Source organism: Falco punctatus (assembly GCF_963210335.1).
Source record: "Falco punctatus genome assembly, chromosome: 1".
Lineage (NCBI taxonomy): Eukaryota > Metazoa > Chordata > Aves > Falconiformes > Falconidae > Falco > Falco punctatus.
The window spans coordinates 107,353,433-107,369,452 of NC_137580.1; the positions used below are offsets into that span (position 1 = coordinate 107,353,433).

Consider the following 16,020-nt stretch of genomic DNA (forward strand, 5'->3'; position numbering starts at 1 on the left):
TGCTGTTCAGCTTGGCACATGTGAACTGACACGGTACACCACGCAGCATCTCAGAGGGCTGGTTTTGCCTGCACTCAGGGTGGTATGAGATCATCAGCGTCCTGAACAGCACATGGGGGCAGTGCTATGTGTGAGGACTGCCCTGAGGAGGCATCTTACACATGACAGCCCTGCCACCTCACCACTTAGGACAACCCTGGGAGCCAGCTTGTCTGGGTGGGCAGCATTTGGGACCAGAAGCCTCTGTCTCCCTGCTCCAGGCCACAGCTCTACCGGAGGCTGTGGATTTCTTCCTTAGCCACCAGCACAGCCACAGGTCACCCTGCTCAGGTGCAAATGTTCTAGGCTAAGCCAAAACATTTCTTTTCTTTTTTAGACTTACTTGATGTAAGTCCAAAAACTGAGATGACATCAAAGAGCCCATTGAGTAGATCCCCTCCAGAAACACACAGGGACTTTACCTCGTTAGTACAAATGCTGTTCCCCTGCAGACTTCCTGGGAACAGCTGAAGCAGCATCGCACTTCAAAAACCAGCCTGCACATCACAGGGGTGGGGAGGAGTTCAGTTCTGGCCCAGGACTGTTGACAACCATTTCAAAGCCCACGCAGGATCACACACAAAACCTGTCACAACCCTGGGGGGAACAAAATTACCTTTGTCCTCAGGAGGTGGGCCATAAAGGCAAAGGCAGGGCAGGAGCTGTCACATGAAGCGGTCAAGGAGGGCATGCAGTCTGATTTAAAGGCAAGAAAGAGAAGATGATGTAGATGATGGAGCGGTTTACTCCCCCTGGAACTGGTCAGTGACTGTTTCCTGTGAGCTACAAAGAGGGATGTCCCTTCAGGACTTCAACCCATGCTACAACAGTCCATCTTCTTCTGAGGGATGGCAACTGCCAGCACTTCTGTCCCTGCTGCAGCCCCCAGCTCTGGGCTGCCACTGGTTGGGGTCTGAGGTCACTGCCAGGGGGACGGGGGAGACCTGCAGGAGCTCAGGCTCAGCCACGGCACGGAGTGACAATCAGATTGCTGCTTCCTGGAAGAACTGGAACTGATGTGCAAATAATGAGAGAAAAATGTGGGGCAAGGGAGGGTTAAGGAGAGATTAGTCTGGGGCACACTCTGGGAGATACACAATGTTAAGTATGTGGGCAAAGGAAATGAAAACTGGAAACTCAAACATAGTCAAGAATCCAATCCCAGCCTGGGCAGGAAGTTTACACTCTGCTTCTAAATATACATGTTTTTAAATCAACAAGCTTTCTTGTTCCTCAGCTCTACTGTACAACTACACAGGAGAACTAACCGGATAAAGGCGCTGCCAAGCTCTGCCTGGCAAGGCTTACTGTCCACAAGTGACAAGGTATGGGCGATGGAAATCCCTGCCATGCCCCAGCAGGAAAGCAAAGGCAGAATCCTGGAGAAGCTCTGGCAGAGCAGGATTCCTGGCTCCGAGCACCCTGCTCAGCATGTCGGCACCCAGACCCTTGCAAAGAGTCTCCTGTGGTCCAGGCTGTGGACCACGAGAAGGAGAGGAAGTGATAACCTGTGCGCATGAGTCAGATGTGGTGCCTCTTTCCTTCCTGCTCTCTGGCCACTGCACTCATGCTCAGCAGTCGGATAGTCACATATTTTTTTTAATTTGATATAATTATCTCCTAGAAATTACTGTACACAGCCTCTTGGGATCTAAAGCAATTAAGTGAAGATAAATTTCTTTCATGGAGCAAGCTGTCAAAGGATGAAGCAATTTCATTCCCCATTTGAAGTGGAAGCTTTGGGTCATGCATGGTTTATTTGAAACAATGCCATCACCTAAAGCTGCTGATCTTATCTGTCTCTCTCTGTCTCTCCATTTCAAACTGCTGAAGATGTGCAGCGTGGCACCGCTTGAAGTGATGACATCTGGCACCAGGCCAGCTACAGAAACAAGCTGCTCCTCCCCAAGTTGGAGTGCAAGAGGCCAAGCATTCCTATTAAAAAGGGGGAAACAGAGGTGAAATCTGGGAAGAGCTGAAAAGTGGGAATCCTGCCTAAGGGAACAGGAGATACAGGAGGAGTAAGGTGCCTGCAGGAAGGGGTGGTACTGCCCAAGACAGGATGGGAGCACGTAGTGCATCTCTGAGCGGTAACAGTCTATGAGGCTTCCTCTTCATCACCAGACTGCCCTGAAGCCATCTCAACCAGGCTTCGATTTCATCATGACAAGGACCAGCCCATGTGCTTCAGTTTGCATGAGGAGAGGCAGGGCAGGACAGAAATTATATCCTGTTAGCGCATATGCACTAAGTCTCTCAGAAGTTCCAGCAAATTCTCTCCTGTCCTCACATTTCATCATGCCAAGGCATTTCATTTTAGGCAAAAAACCACATAAAACACATGAAGCAACTCATTTAAATAAAGCATTCTCCAAACTGGTGGGTTTTAATCCTGAAAGGGGGAGGATGGCCAGAGATGCTGTGGAGCAAAGAGTGGCCACAATGAGGGCTCTGCTAGCCCCACAGGTTAAGCACTGAAGATGCTCAGACCCTCCCAAGGGAGGAAGGCACGCTCCACACCCCATCAGTCAAGTGAAGCTTTGTACCCTTAAGCAACCTAAAGGTGCCACTGTGCCAGCTGAACAACTTTCACCCAACTATTGGGAAACAAAAAGCCAGAGGCCATCAAAAAGAACAAGTATGAATGGATCCTGAAGTCCTGCGTACAGCCGACAGCAGACCAGACCCACTTGTGCCACAAAAAGCCAACACGCTTCCCGAACGCGCCGCAGGCAGGGAATGCGGAGAGCAGCGGCCGCTCATACTGACTGCATTTCTGTCGTCTCATCTGCATCGTTCATGTAACCTTCAGAAGTGCTGCCCTGGGTGTTCAGTCTCTAAACCACGCAAGACGGTCACTGACACAGAATTAGGCAGGTAATGGCCTGGAAATTGGGCTCCAGCTTTCCCACAGCGCTGGCCAGCTACTGCATGGCAGGCAGCTCCCTGTTGCAGAGGTCAGCAGCACACCACGACCCCCTGGTACCTTCGAAGCTGTGAGCCCCTTGCCCTTCCCAACCAGCACTTCCACCTCTTTGCCCACTTTTCTGTTTAGCAACTGCTCTGTCTACACACTTGCAATGATATAACCACGCAATGCACTTACATTCGCTCCGACTCCCGCCTAGCCAAATCCATTCACACAACTCCCTTTCAGCCTACAAGGATTTATCTTTATAACCCCAGCGTTTCCCACGTGATGAAGCCTTTTGTATGTTTAGCAGGTACCACAACATGAGGTGTCCCTTCGTGCTGATACCCGGAGGATCTCTCCTTTCCCACATCAGGGCAGTCACTAGCAAGCAGCTCTCAAGTCACAGGGCAGTCGGTGAGGATGCTTGTGTCTAAAAGGAGGTTGCAGCTACGGGCGTGAAAAAGGGCAACTGCTGAGCAAATCCAGCTCCCCGAGCCCAGACTGATAAGAGCATTTCATTCATCAGGTTTCTGCAAAGTTCCAATCAGTGCTGATCAAATCTTTGTTCATTAGGACAGATGCTGAACTAGAAAAAGTTGCTGGTACTAGAGGGAGCTAATAATCTAAGTTGGCAATGGGTACAAGTTCAAGAAGCATCTGGATGACTTCAAGAGTGCAAGCATGATCTCTGAAAGTGACTTCAGCACCAGAAATGTGGTACGTCACCAGCAGCTGGTAGGTGACTGCATCAGCTTAAAAAATGCACATCAGCAGGCATGTCCCTGACACACTGGGAGCGCTGCTCCACAGCCACTGCTCTGTGGGAAACATCACTCATGGACCAGATATCAGGTGAACAGACACCGCATTGGAAGGACGTAGCAAACCGCATCTTCTTCTGTCTATAGACATAAATCTCTTTCCTTCAATAATAACGGATGCTATAATAAACACTAGATCATTCATTTATATTTAAGACAAATACAGAACCAAAATGTCAGTTTGTCCTGTTGTTCACAAACTGAGCAGACCAGGCAGGCAGTAACTTCTCAGACCTCAGAAAACACGTATGTCTTCATACTAAGAATTTGTGTTTATATATGCATCTACTCATCCCAAGTACGGCAAAGGTTTGGGAAATTTTTTTAAAAAGTCAACAAAATGACTAAAAATAAATACTATTATTGTCGCTATTCATAATATATAAACTTACAGACAAATATTTGTTACACATGGTAGAGAAAATGCTTTATGCAAAATGCTGGTATGCAAAATGTTACGGCAGATTTTGTTAATTTAAATAAATTACAAGTTCTACCTTATGTTTAAGGAAATATATGCAAATATGTTATGGGGAAATTTTTGATTCGATTATCTGGATTAAATATCCAGCATTTTTAGTGTCCCACCACACATACAGTCAGACCAGCAGCAGCAATGTCGCTCATGCGAGACCTACGTTTGGGAAGAATTTTAACGCTTCCCAGTGAACCTTCACTTGGAACCCCTCGTCTTCCTAAGGGACACGGGTGGCCTGGGGCTGAGGCACTGGCCTCCAATCCTGGGTATCAGGGGCTTGTTCTCATCCTGAAGCTAAGGTTTCCTGTGGGACCTGGGTCAGTCCCTCAGCCTCGCGTACCTCTGTTGCCAATCTCTAACAAGGAAATTGCTTTTCCTTCTGTCATAACGTGTTGTGGAGATACGTTCATTAATGCCTGGGAAGTGCTTTGACTTCAATGACAGCGAGAAACGAAAACAATAAATAAGACCACAGTGGTGTCTTCTCTTTCTGATTTGGGCTGTGACAGCACGAAGACACCGAGGGTTACAGCTCCAACCTGCTACAGAAGCTGGGCTCTCCATCCTCGCCCAGACTCAGCTCAGCACTGGCAGATGGATTTGGCATCCACAAAAACAACACAAGGTCCGGCTGGGAGCAGAAACGTGGGGAGCAGACTCCAAGCTCAATGACAGAGGTCACCTTCCGTCTCCCATAGAGACAGAGTAGATCCCCATCTGTTATTTGGGCTGACCACTCCCTGCATTCCACCCCATCCACTTCTCTGGCAAGCTTCCCAGGACGTGGATCTTTCTTATTCAGGATAACAATGAGGAGTTATTAATTGGGTCTTTTTTCAGGTTTCCTGAGGTCCTTCCAATAGCTGTGTTGGTGGATACTACAGCCGTCGTTGTTGTCTTCAGCAGGGATGTTTTAAGCATTTCACTTGGTCAAAGACAGAACAGTGCCATGGAACAGGGTCACCCCCAAAGCTAAGCCACAGGCAGAGATGAAGGGTCAGGTCAAGGACTGAGTTTAGTACTGGCATGCAGAGTCTCAGTGGTGGCGGCATATCCAGCTGGCGAAGCACAAGGCAAAGAGGCAATCCTGAGTCCCAGGGACCCCCCACACGATCAGAAGCACCACATTAACTCTTGAGCACCACAAAGATAGTCTGAGGTGCGGCCATGCTTCATGCCCAGGGACCAGCTCGGCCAGCCGGAGCAGCCTTTCCATTTCCTCCAAGTTTCTCTGGGTAGCAATAAGAGATGGCTCATTGGGAGGGGATCCAGCATTAATGGTGTTTTAATGAGGCCTTTCAATATACTTACAGACTAATCAGCAAATTCCACAAGGCCTGGACTGTAATATGTCATTCTGAGTATGCTAAAGTCATGGTGAATACTTCTTTTATAGCCTGAGCTGAGCACTATCTGGGCCAGATGTCCTGCCAAGAGGTGGCAGGTTTTGTGCCGTAAGGCTGCCAGTGCAGCAGAAGCAAGGCCATTACCTGCTGAAAAACCCCAAGGGAAGCAAAAGCTGCATGCAGCATACACCGAGCTGGTGCTGCACAGCAGACTTCATGGTTTGACTCTTTTCCTAGGTCACTCCACTGATGCCAACTCTGGGAACGTGCTGTCAGCGAGTTTCTAAATAGGACATTTCCCATTTCCCAAGAATCTGTGCTAAACCTCTGGAGGCAGCTTTTAGGACTAAAGGACTGAATGTAAATAAGTTTTCCATCTCATTACATAAACCTGGCCTGATGATGACAGAAGCAAGGATGTTTGAGAGCAAGCATCACCTTGCTCCGCACGCAAAGATCTGATGCCACCTGAAACCAGGCACGGGACAAGGCTGATTTATCCCGTCAGTCTCTGCCTTGAGCTGATGGTCATCTCACACTTCCAGAAAACACTTTAAAAGAGCCTTTTGCTGACACCAGAGCCAAACTGTGCAGCGCTGGCTGGGGAACCCCACACATGCTGGTACACGTGCACAGCTCACACCCAGGCTGCCTGATCCACTTGGAGCCAACGCAGTGCCTAAAGCGCCCTGTCCAAGATGAGCCTGGAGGAGAGGCAGAGGTGGATCCAAGGCTGAGGGAAGGCAGGGGATGAAGGGATGGAAATGTCACAAAGCCGCTTGGACAAATTCCCCATGGCTTTCCCATGCACCGGGTACCGCTCACTCCCTCCACACATGAGGAAAGAGGCACCTCAGGGGTAGGGGAGGTTGTTTCCACCAACTGCTGGTTCTTCCCTCCCCAGTTCTCCTCCAAGAGATGGGGCTGCCTGGAAGGCAGCACCTTGTACTTCCCTGCAAGCTGCCTCCAGACCACAAAGCCACTCTCATGCTCACTAACAGGCGCGTTAAGAGAACACGTGTAACTGGATCTTAACACGTTGGCAGGTGGTTCCTCACCTCGTAGTGAGACTGCAGTTCTCACACACCAGCGCTCAGCTTCAGGATGGAGGCAAAGCAGCAGGACCCCGGCTCTGCAGAGGGGTGCTGGACTGGAGTTACTGTTGTATCCGCTCCTCCTCACCATCACGCCTGCCTGGCCCGGGCTATGGAATCTGTTAATGCTTGGCTGTGGCAAAGCAGCTGCACGGCTTTGAACTCCTGCTGCCTTCAACACTGTTTCTGCAGCTTGATGCCACAGCTGTTCGTCATCAGGCAGGCAGTTGTCTGAGCACTCTGCATGGCTGGGGCGAGAGGACATGAAAAGCTAGTATGCCCCAGAGACTCAAGTGGACAGGATACGGACCGGATTAAAATCTGGTCAACAGAGGTCTTAAAATGTCAGCGTAAACAGGAGGGCAGTCCTGGCGGGGCTGCGGGGAAGCTTGCTTGGGCTTATGCTGCTTAACAATAGGTTCAGTGACCTGGACAAAGAAAACCTTTACTGATAAAGCCTGCAGATTAGACACCGTCTCCTACCCTCCCAATTTCTGAAGACAGCAACTCCCCAACAGACAAAAACCTTAAAACTGGTCAGTCACCTACTCGGGAGCAAACAACACACTATTTAATACAGCTAAAAGCAAAGCTGTGTGACTAGGAGCAAGGGCTGCAGGACGCTGCGGTGCCTGGTAGGTATGGAGAGCAGGACACAGCCGTCACCTCCTCATCACAAGCTGGTGCAGCAGCAACACATCGAGCCCAGACAGCCACAGCTCAGAAGCATCAGGAGAACGGCTCAGGGGATCCAAACCGTGCCTGCGAGACCATCACACCTTTTACTCCATCTATTCAGCTTATGGAGGGACATGAGACACATTTATATATCAGGGTGAGAGCAGCAACGGAGGACTTCCCAACCTAGAGTGAAATTAAATTAGTGGAAATCGAAACAAAACAGATTTAGCCTGCAAATAATGCACGTTTTTAACAGCGATTGAAAACTGGCTCCTGTGACAACTTGCTGGAGATCCCACTGGGTTCTCAGGCTTTTGAAATCAAGGCTTAGTGCTTTCTACAAGACCTGCTCTTGTTCTCTTGGAAATTTCCCTGTGGTTCCCCCGAGGCAGAAAAGACCAGAGGAGATGGCCACAGCTCGCCAGCATCTGGGGCTCTCCCAGGCTGGATTCCCCACTTCCAGGACTGACGCACACCACCGTGGGCTCCTCTTTGAAGAGGGGGTTTCTGACCATTCTTCCCAGAAGCTCCCTGATGTTCAAAGCACCTTGCTGACAGACGGGCAGGTGTGCCTGTGAGAGTGGCCACCTCCCCAAACCCAGCGTGGCGGGGGGAGAGCGGCCCCCCAAACAGAGCCCTAGGCAAGGCACAGGGGAGTACTCCAAGCCCAGCTGTGACATTTCCTTTCACCTATACCTGTACAGCTGTTTCCTACAGGGCTGAAGCCTCAAGTGAGATGTGTGAGGCTTCTGTAGGTGCTTGGGAACAAGATGGAACAGAAACGTTTCACACCTGGCCCCAAAATTACAGCACGCTGGAAGGTGGCCAACATAAACTGGCAGAGTACCAGTTGCAATGGACATCAATTAAGAAGCCTGTCATCCTCAGACTGCAGGGTTTTCTTTTTGCGATCTGCCTCGCTCCTTAAGCCTTCAGCAGCACCAGCGCTGGAGTTTTCCAGATGGGATCATTTCCCTCAGATTCCACTCGCTAGATTTATTGCAGTATTTTTTTTTTTTTAAAAAAAAACCCACCCCCCCTTTTAAGAGCCTGAACTATTATTCCACATTGTGGATTTCTCCAGGGCTGTATTGAGTGTCCTTGTGCAGCGCTAGTGCTTGTTTGCCATGAGTTCTCTTTACCTTCAGCTGGAGAAACGCAGTTTTAAGAATATGCTCAAAACTCTCCTAGCTTAAAGAGTGATTAAAACCCGAGACCAAATGAGAAATGAACAGAATGCCTCCCTGGAAGATGCCCTGCACAGCCCTAGGAGACACAGCAGCAGTCACTAAGACAGCACTCACACCCATTTCTATGAAGGTACATCTAAAACAGCACAAGGGACACCAGCGTACCCGCCTCTGCCACCCAGAGCAGGGGACGTGGACTCGGCTTGACAATTCCTACTATGCCAATGACACCTGGCAAAGGCAGAGGGAGGCTCCGGTGGTGTCCACACAGCCCCTGCCACTTGTGGTTCGAGAATATGCCAAGGATGGATGAGGAGTTCAAAGCAGGTGATACTCTGCGCGCTACCTTCGTGGTGGCATAAAATCCAGCCCCTCCTCCATCACCCAATGACATCATCTTCCAACATGGCCCATAATTTAGCCTAATTGCGTTTTACAATCCAAAGGCACCACATGAAAGGGAAGGTCGAGGCTGGGATGGAGTTCAGATACTGGTCAGAAAATGTAAACATTTCTAACTGCCGCCTCGGGGCTGCCAGCTCCTGCCAAGTCCCCGCTCCAAGCAGGACTGCCTGTGGCAGGGATCTTTCACTGCTTGTTTGGAAACCGAGGCAGGCAGGAATGGAAGGAGTTTTTCAAGGATGACTCCTCCTTGGACTCTCCTACCTGGGGCTCCGATCTCTGCTCACAGTTTCCCTTTTCCTCTCTGGACAAAACTCCAAGCTGGAAGCTCTCACTCTCATGGGCTGAGTGCTTTTCCTTGCCAGCTGGAGGGAGATGCTCCAAGGCTATGGAATGGGAATATGGAAAGGATGCTGAGAAAAAAAACAGTTACATTTGCTCACTGGGGTTTTCTCTCTGCTTACAAAAAGTTTGTGCTCTCAGAGTCCTGGTCTTGCTACCCTTCCTCTGATGCCTTGCAAAAGTCCTCCCAAAATCACTGCAGCGTGGCTACTCCAACGTGGATTTCATCCCTGGCATTCCAGGAGTCATTTGGTCCTGGAAAGGACAAAACCTCTGGTGTTTCAAGGCATGACAGAGCCCAGTCACTCTGACAGCTACTCCTCCTGCGCTTTTAGACCTGGGGCTCCCTTTCCAAGAAGCATCAGACATGACTACACATTGCCAAGAGATATCTGCAAGCCTTAAGAAGACTGAACTACTATGGTATCAATAATAATAAATAAGTGATGTGAATAACAATACAGGACTAATTTTATTCCAAGCCTAAATAATAGTTAGCTCCTAAACAGCTAATTCAAAGGCTACTAGTTCTGTAGATCTAGAGCAGCAAGAGAGAGGGTCAAATTTAGACTGTCCACCAGGGCTGGACAGTACAGAGGAAAGAAAATTATGTTTCCTAAGGAGAACCAAGTTTGGATTTTAGGCTAACTGCACTGACAGGTAATGCGAATAGCAGGAAGCAAGGACTTGTGCAACAAGATTGGCACCAAGTGTGGGAAGCTACTGGCCACCCTGGAGCTGGAAGAGCCACGCAGTACCCAATTTGTAGGTCCGGGGCAGTAAAACATTGCTAGCTATTTTTCAGACCCTTGCACTTTAGGGCTTTCGTTTGCCTGGTGAGGTGAGACAGGGTTGAGACTAGCTGAGTGGTGAGGATCTGAGACAGTCCATTCCACACATGAGCGTGCACATGACGGGGGGGGGGGGGGGGGGGCGGGGGGGAAAGTGCCTTTCTGAGAGAAGGGAACCACAGTGACTAGCCCTATAAGCATATGTATTAATCATGCACCGTCTGGTTTTAATCCACACACTGCTGATCCTGCGTCTCACTGTATTGTTATCAGGGGAAGGAGTATTTCTCCTCAATCTTATTCACCAGCCAAAAGCCTGAAAATGCAAAAAACACATTTGTGAAGTGCCTTCCCAAGGACCCTGGGCCCCGGACCTGGTGAGCTGGGGCTGCTGCCTTTTTATTGGCGTTTAAAAACCTTTTATTAACGTGTGTCAGGGCTGGGGGAGGAGAGAGAGGCTCAGGTTTCAGGACCCCCCATGCAGAGAGGTTTATTGTGGGAAGGGACATTAACACTTTCTCCTCCACATCTCCCTGGCTGGGGCATGCGGCAGAGCATGGGGTGATGCACATACCAAGCCCGTACAGAGTTTCCAGGGATGCAGGCAATCTGTGATGCCATGTGCCTGCGCAGAGGAGCTCCCTGCTCTGCTCCATGCTGGGTGACCTGCAGCCCTCTTCCAGCCTTGCCACCAGCCCCACGGGGCCACTGCAGAGCAGGATGCTCCCCAGACAACAGGATTTGGTGAGAGCTGAGGAAACCAGGACGTGCCCCAGGTTCCCAGGGCTGCACAAGAACAGACCCACGCATAGCTCAGATGCACCACAGCTAGGACTTGCTTTAACCTCAACACAACACAAGCGTTTTCCACTCAAAGTGCCCCACAGCAGCACCACACACCACCTTTACCTCCCTTCTTCCTGAACCTTAGCTATGCTGCTGCTCCCTGCTCTTGCCTTGGGTACAAGGCTTGGGTGAGTGAGGTCCTGGCAGCGTCTCCTTCAGCTGCAAATGCTGCAGACACAGTCTGACAGCTCAGGCACCAGGCTGCATAGTTTGCTGTTGACTGGTACGTTCAATGGTGTTCCATCACACAAGCTGCAATGGATATCTGCCCAACATACGCCCAGGAAAACATCACCAAGTTATGCTCACCCTGGAGCCAGCTTTTGTTGGTTACAGCTTCAATGACAGTGCAAGAGACGATGGGAAGCTCTGAGTGTCACACTGGCTCCAGCAGGAATCTGAACGCGCAGCTTCATGGCAACGAACAGAGTCAGAACATTTTCACTCAAAATAAGAGCCAGGCCAAATGCTCAAAAACTTGCTGAGAAACTCTGGCTGAATACTGTGCTCCATCTACTAAATGGGATGTGGAGAAGAAAAAGAAGTGGGAAGCACAGTGTTTGTCCTATATAGCTTACAAAACAACCATCTTCTTGGAGGAGCCAATAACCTAACACCATTTTAAACCCAATACTCTCCAGTCTTGCCTTTCAGCAGATGCCTTCCCTCCAAAATTTTACAAATTCCTTAAAAAACTATGGTGCAAAAGCATGGGGTAAGGATTTGGAGCATCAGCAAGCAAGGGGGAAAAAACAGTAAAAATACAACCGCCTCTTCCTAGCCATGCAAGTGATAGGAAAGGCACCACAGCGAGCTTCCCAGAGCCTCTTTGGCATACCAGAACCTTCCTCCCAGGCCACAAGACATTCACAGGGTGCCATATAAAGAGCAGTACATTTTCTTTGCCTCTCCAGCAAAGAAGTGTCAGGAACTTGGGCTGAAAACTGCGCCAAGTCTGAGAACAAGAGAAACAAATTGGGTGCAGAAAAATAACTCCTGCTAAAAAGCAATGAAAAATCAGTACGGGAAAGGCAGTTCTTGCTGCACAGAAAAAACATTTCTCACCTGCTCCCAGCTCAGTCAAACAGTGACCAACAAGGAGCAGGCAAATGGGAAAGTTCCTGCAACGCAGCTGGATGCGGTACGTGCCAGAGTTGCTCTGCTGCAGTGCCTGCTGCCGTCGCCTCATTGAGGCTCAGGGACAGAGATTCCCTTGTGCCACCATGCTCAGCACGGATACAGCACCCTTCCACTGCAAACAGCCCAGAGATGCGTCTGCTGAGGAGTCAGATTCATCTGGGCTTTGCACACTAAAAGGAGGGCAGGGAGCAGATGGTGGACTGGGGGCCACACACAAGGATCCCTTGGTTGAGTTGGATTAGGGGCTTCTTTGCAGGGAAGTGCTTTTTTGTATCTTGCTCACAGTCATTCGTGAAAGGCATATGTATTCGTGCCTCTCAGTCATACCTTCCTGGCTTGGTCTGCACTGCCTTCTACAACAGCCTACTTCTGGAGAGTCAAATAATTCACGTCATTAATATTGCAGAAGGAGAAGATTTGTGGAACAAGGTAGTCATCTGACTGTAACGATGCAGCTGCCACTCCAGTCCCTTTCTACTGCATTACTGAATCACAGAAAATGGGGTAGGAACATCCAAAGAGGTCACTTTGCCTCCTTTTCTAAAGCATTCACGTCCACCCATGTCGTACCTGGGAGAGCCACCCAGCCTGCTCTTACAAATCTCCAAGCCGGAAGAGATTCTGCAGAATCGCTAAGGAGGCTGCTTTCAAGTGCTTAACTACCCAAAGGTACGAAGCCTTCCCTAAAGTCTAGTCTTAGTCTATTTTGCTGCAATTTATGCCCATTCTTTTCTGTGCTTTTCAGCACGGAGCTGGAGGACAGCTTGCTCTCTGTGCAGCAGCTTACTGCATTTTCCCTGAATTTCCTCTAGACTAAAAAGCCTGAGCTCTTGAATCCCTACATGGAAGTCAGGCTTTTGAGATTTCTGCTTTGTCTCGCTGGCCTCCCCTTAATCCTCTTGGGTGTCCTCTGCAAAGTGAATATGCACACCTGCTGTTTCACCAGTCTGACCACTAATGAAAACATCGGTCAGTACTGGATGGAGAACAGACCTCACAGAACCCAGTGCTTCTGCTCAGCGTGTCCCAGGCAGTGCTGGTACCAGTGGGTTCCTCTGTCTACCTCGGTGTGATGCATTTGGTGCGTTAAGGCAGAGACCAGGAGATGGCACAGCACAACTGGCACACAACAGGGGGGCTCAGACCTGCACAAACACCCCAGCCTGCTGGGTGGGATTACGGTTCCCAAGTCAGCCCCTTTCAAACCAAACAAGACCCACAGAGGCGGCAAAAAAACCCAAAAATAAGGGGGGGACAGACCCAGCCAGGCCCAGCTTCTTCCCTCTGGGATCCGTCGTCCTTTCAGCAGGGCTGAGCTGGTACCACCATGCCTAAAAATCCTGGATGCTTGGGTGGCTGCTGTTTAGCTGCGAAGGGCACCAGCCCCCACCAGTGGTGTTGTACAGTTTCTTTATAAAGCACCACAACCAAAGGGAGCTAGGAGAGTGAGAAAACTCAGCTCAGAAGCTGAGATGTAGCTATAGGGCAAAAGATACGTCTCTTCTTTTCCAAAGATGAGTGCAAATGCCTGGCAGGGCAGGTAGATGGCACTCCGAATAAACTGGTGTGTGGTTAGAAAAGGCAAAGTTCAGGGAATACCGACCCCTTCCCACAAGTTATGGGGCACCAGAAGGAGCTGCTCAGCCACCTCACCTGCCTGCTGGGGGCTCTGGTTTGTGGCTGCTGGGGAAGGAGTCCCAGCACAGAGAATGGGGCTCTGGGACTGTCCCCAGCAGAACCCTGGTGAGGCCACAACACACACTGGTCAAACAGGCTACCTGAGGACAGCAATGGCAACCGCACGCTTCTTATTTTAACCCCTTCAAACAGAACCTTGAAAATCGATTTTTCCACAATGATTTCCTGGACTAAGGTGTTTTGCCAAGCCGGGAGAGCTCTCGGTTTTACTGGGACCCTGTGCCATGGGCAGTGCTGTGAGCATGGGCTGGGCAGAGAGGTGAAACAAATTTGCACCTCTTGGGTCCCTCTGTGACAAACGTCCTAAATTTCTCACCATCATTTCAGGCAAATATCAAGAAGTGGCACATGGGAAGGCAAGCTGCCACCGTCACATGCAGGCTCTCCACGGAAGCCAGCCTCTGCATCTCCACTTCTCCTCTCGCAGCACCAACGCCACAGCTTCCCAGATGAGCAGCGTTTCTGGTGCTGTGATCCTGCCTCCAAGCAGGAAACTGTTGAGAGCCACTCTTATCCTGCCGTGCCTCCAAGGGTGTGCAAAACAAATGCCATTGTGCCTCTTATATCCCCCATCAGGTTCAGACACGTTATCCAAGTGCAGCCCCCAGGTCCCTTCTGGCCAGGTGGTGGCAGAGAGCAGACCCAAAACCCCACATCAACAAGGGAACTGATTTCATTATTCTAAAAACAAACAGCCAAAGGAAAGTTCAGGCTAGAATGGGCTCCTAGAGCAAAGAAAGGAAAATAGAGAGCGGGCAGTGGGGAATGCTTCATATTCCTAAAAGCCTTTTGTACGTTAACACATGGTGTCTGCTTCTCTCTAGTCACCTATTTATCACTCTCCTCTTTAGAGAAGGAAAAAAGTCCTGGCTGCCTTCCTAAGGCAGAGTTTTGTGGCCGGGGGGAGGGGGAGGGTGCTTTAAGCATGATGCAAACCATTTGGAGTGCACTGAGAGCACTGCCAACACAAGCTGCACTATTTAAACAAGTGAGGAAATGATCGTATATACAACATGCCAGCGAGCACACACACACCAGAGGAAGTCGAGAGGGGTTTTCATGACACAGAGCTGGATGTCAGCGGCTGAAAGGTCGATATTTTCCCTTAACACCCTTCTCAATGACTTAATCGTGTTCCGTTTGCACAGAAAACTTCCCAAGAATAAAAGTCTGGAGGAATCGAGGGGGGATGTTTGGCCTACTGCTGACCTTGTCCGAGGTCCTCTCCACGTAGCAGGGCTCCTGGGGGGCGACCAGCAGGGGAACGAAGCCCGAAAGCAGCCGATCCTCTTCCAGGCTAAGCAGGGCAAGGTCGTCATCTGGGTCCTTGTACAAGGGCACCTCCGACTGATTCACTGTGGTCAGTATGTTACAGAAGTCAGCCAGCGTCGCCCACACATCTACTGAGACCCTGGGAGAACGAGGAGAGACGTGAGCAATTCGGGGCTGGAATGTGTTGGGAGTTGCCTGCAATGCTGCAGCGAATACCAGAGAGGTGAGGCGAGGCGAGGCACGCCACCACCGCTAACCTACCCCACCGGGAGGGCTCCAGCCGCAGCTGCGCTGGCACCGAACCCAGGAGGGCTTGCAACCCTCGCCTGCGAGCGCTGACACCGACCACCCGTCCCCCTGGATGGGGACGGCTCCCAGGATCTCGCCCTTCCCGCTGCTCTGCCCACCTCTGCCTGCTCCCGAGCCGGCACATGCGCGGGAAGCAGCTTCCCTGTGCAGTGCCGGCAGGAACCCAGCTCGTTCCAGATGGGAGCAACGATGCTTGTTACTCAATTTTAAAGCCTGCTGGGAGGACAGACCGAACACCCGCGCTGCTGTCGGGGCAAAAGAGGCACCTGGGGGGCTCCAGCCCAGGCTGGGGCACCCTCTCCTTCGCGCAGCTGTTATCTGCTGCGACCACGTGCTGCAGCCACGCTCTAAAGCACAGAGATTTTATATCTTTTTTTTTAGTTAAACCCCAGCCGCGGGGGGTTAAGCCGTGTTTTGCTTCTGGCCATGGTTTCAACACTGGTTAGTGACCTACAAAGCTGCCTCTGCAGCTCTCACCTTCCTGGAGCAGCAGTGACATGCAGGGAGCCGGGTGCGAACACAAGGCTACCAGCAGCTCTGGACTGCTCTCCACACGTTCTCATCACACATCCCATCGCTGAGCACACCCCGGGGAGGGCCCAGCACCCCAGAGAGGGCCACCGTGAGGGAAGCAGGCAACAAGCACCGGGACGCTGC

General features: G+C 50.6%; 1 protein-coding gene across 1 annotated transcript in view; it reads right to left on the minus strand.

Moving 5' to 3' along the window:
- SMG6 (SMG6 nonsense mediated mRNA decay factor) overlaps positions 1-16,020 on the minus strand; it is a 115,876-nt gene that overhangs the window by 35,317 nt on the left and 64,539 nt on the right. Inside the window, exon 13 of the mRNA XM_080379826.1 lies at positions 14,992-15,193. Within this exon, the coding sequence (XP_080235952.1) occupies positions 14,992-15,193 (202 nt within the window). The remainder of the gene's footprint in view (positions 1-14,991; positions 15,194-16,020) is intronic.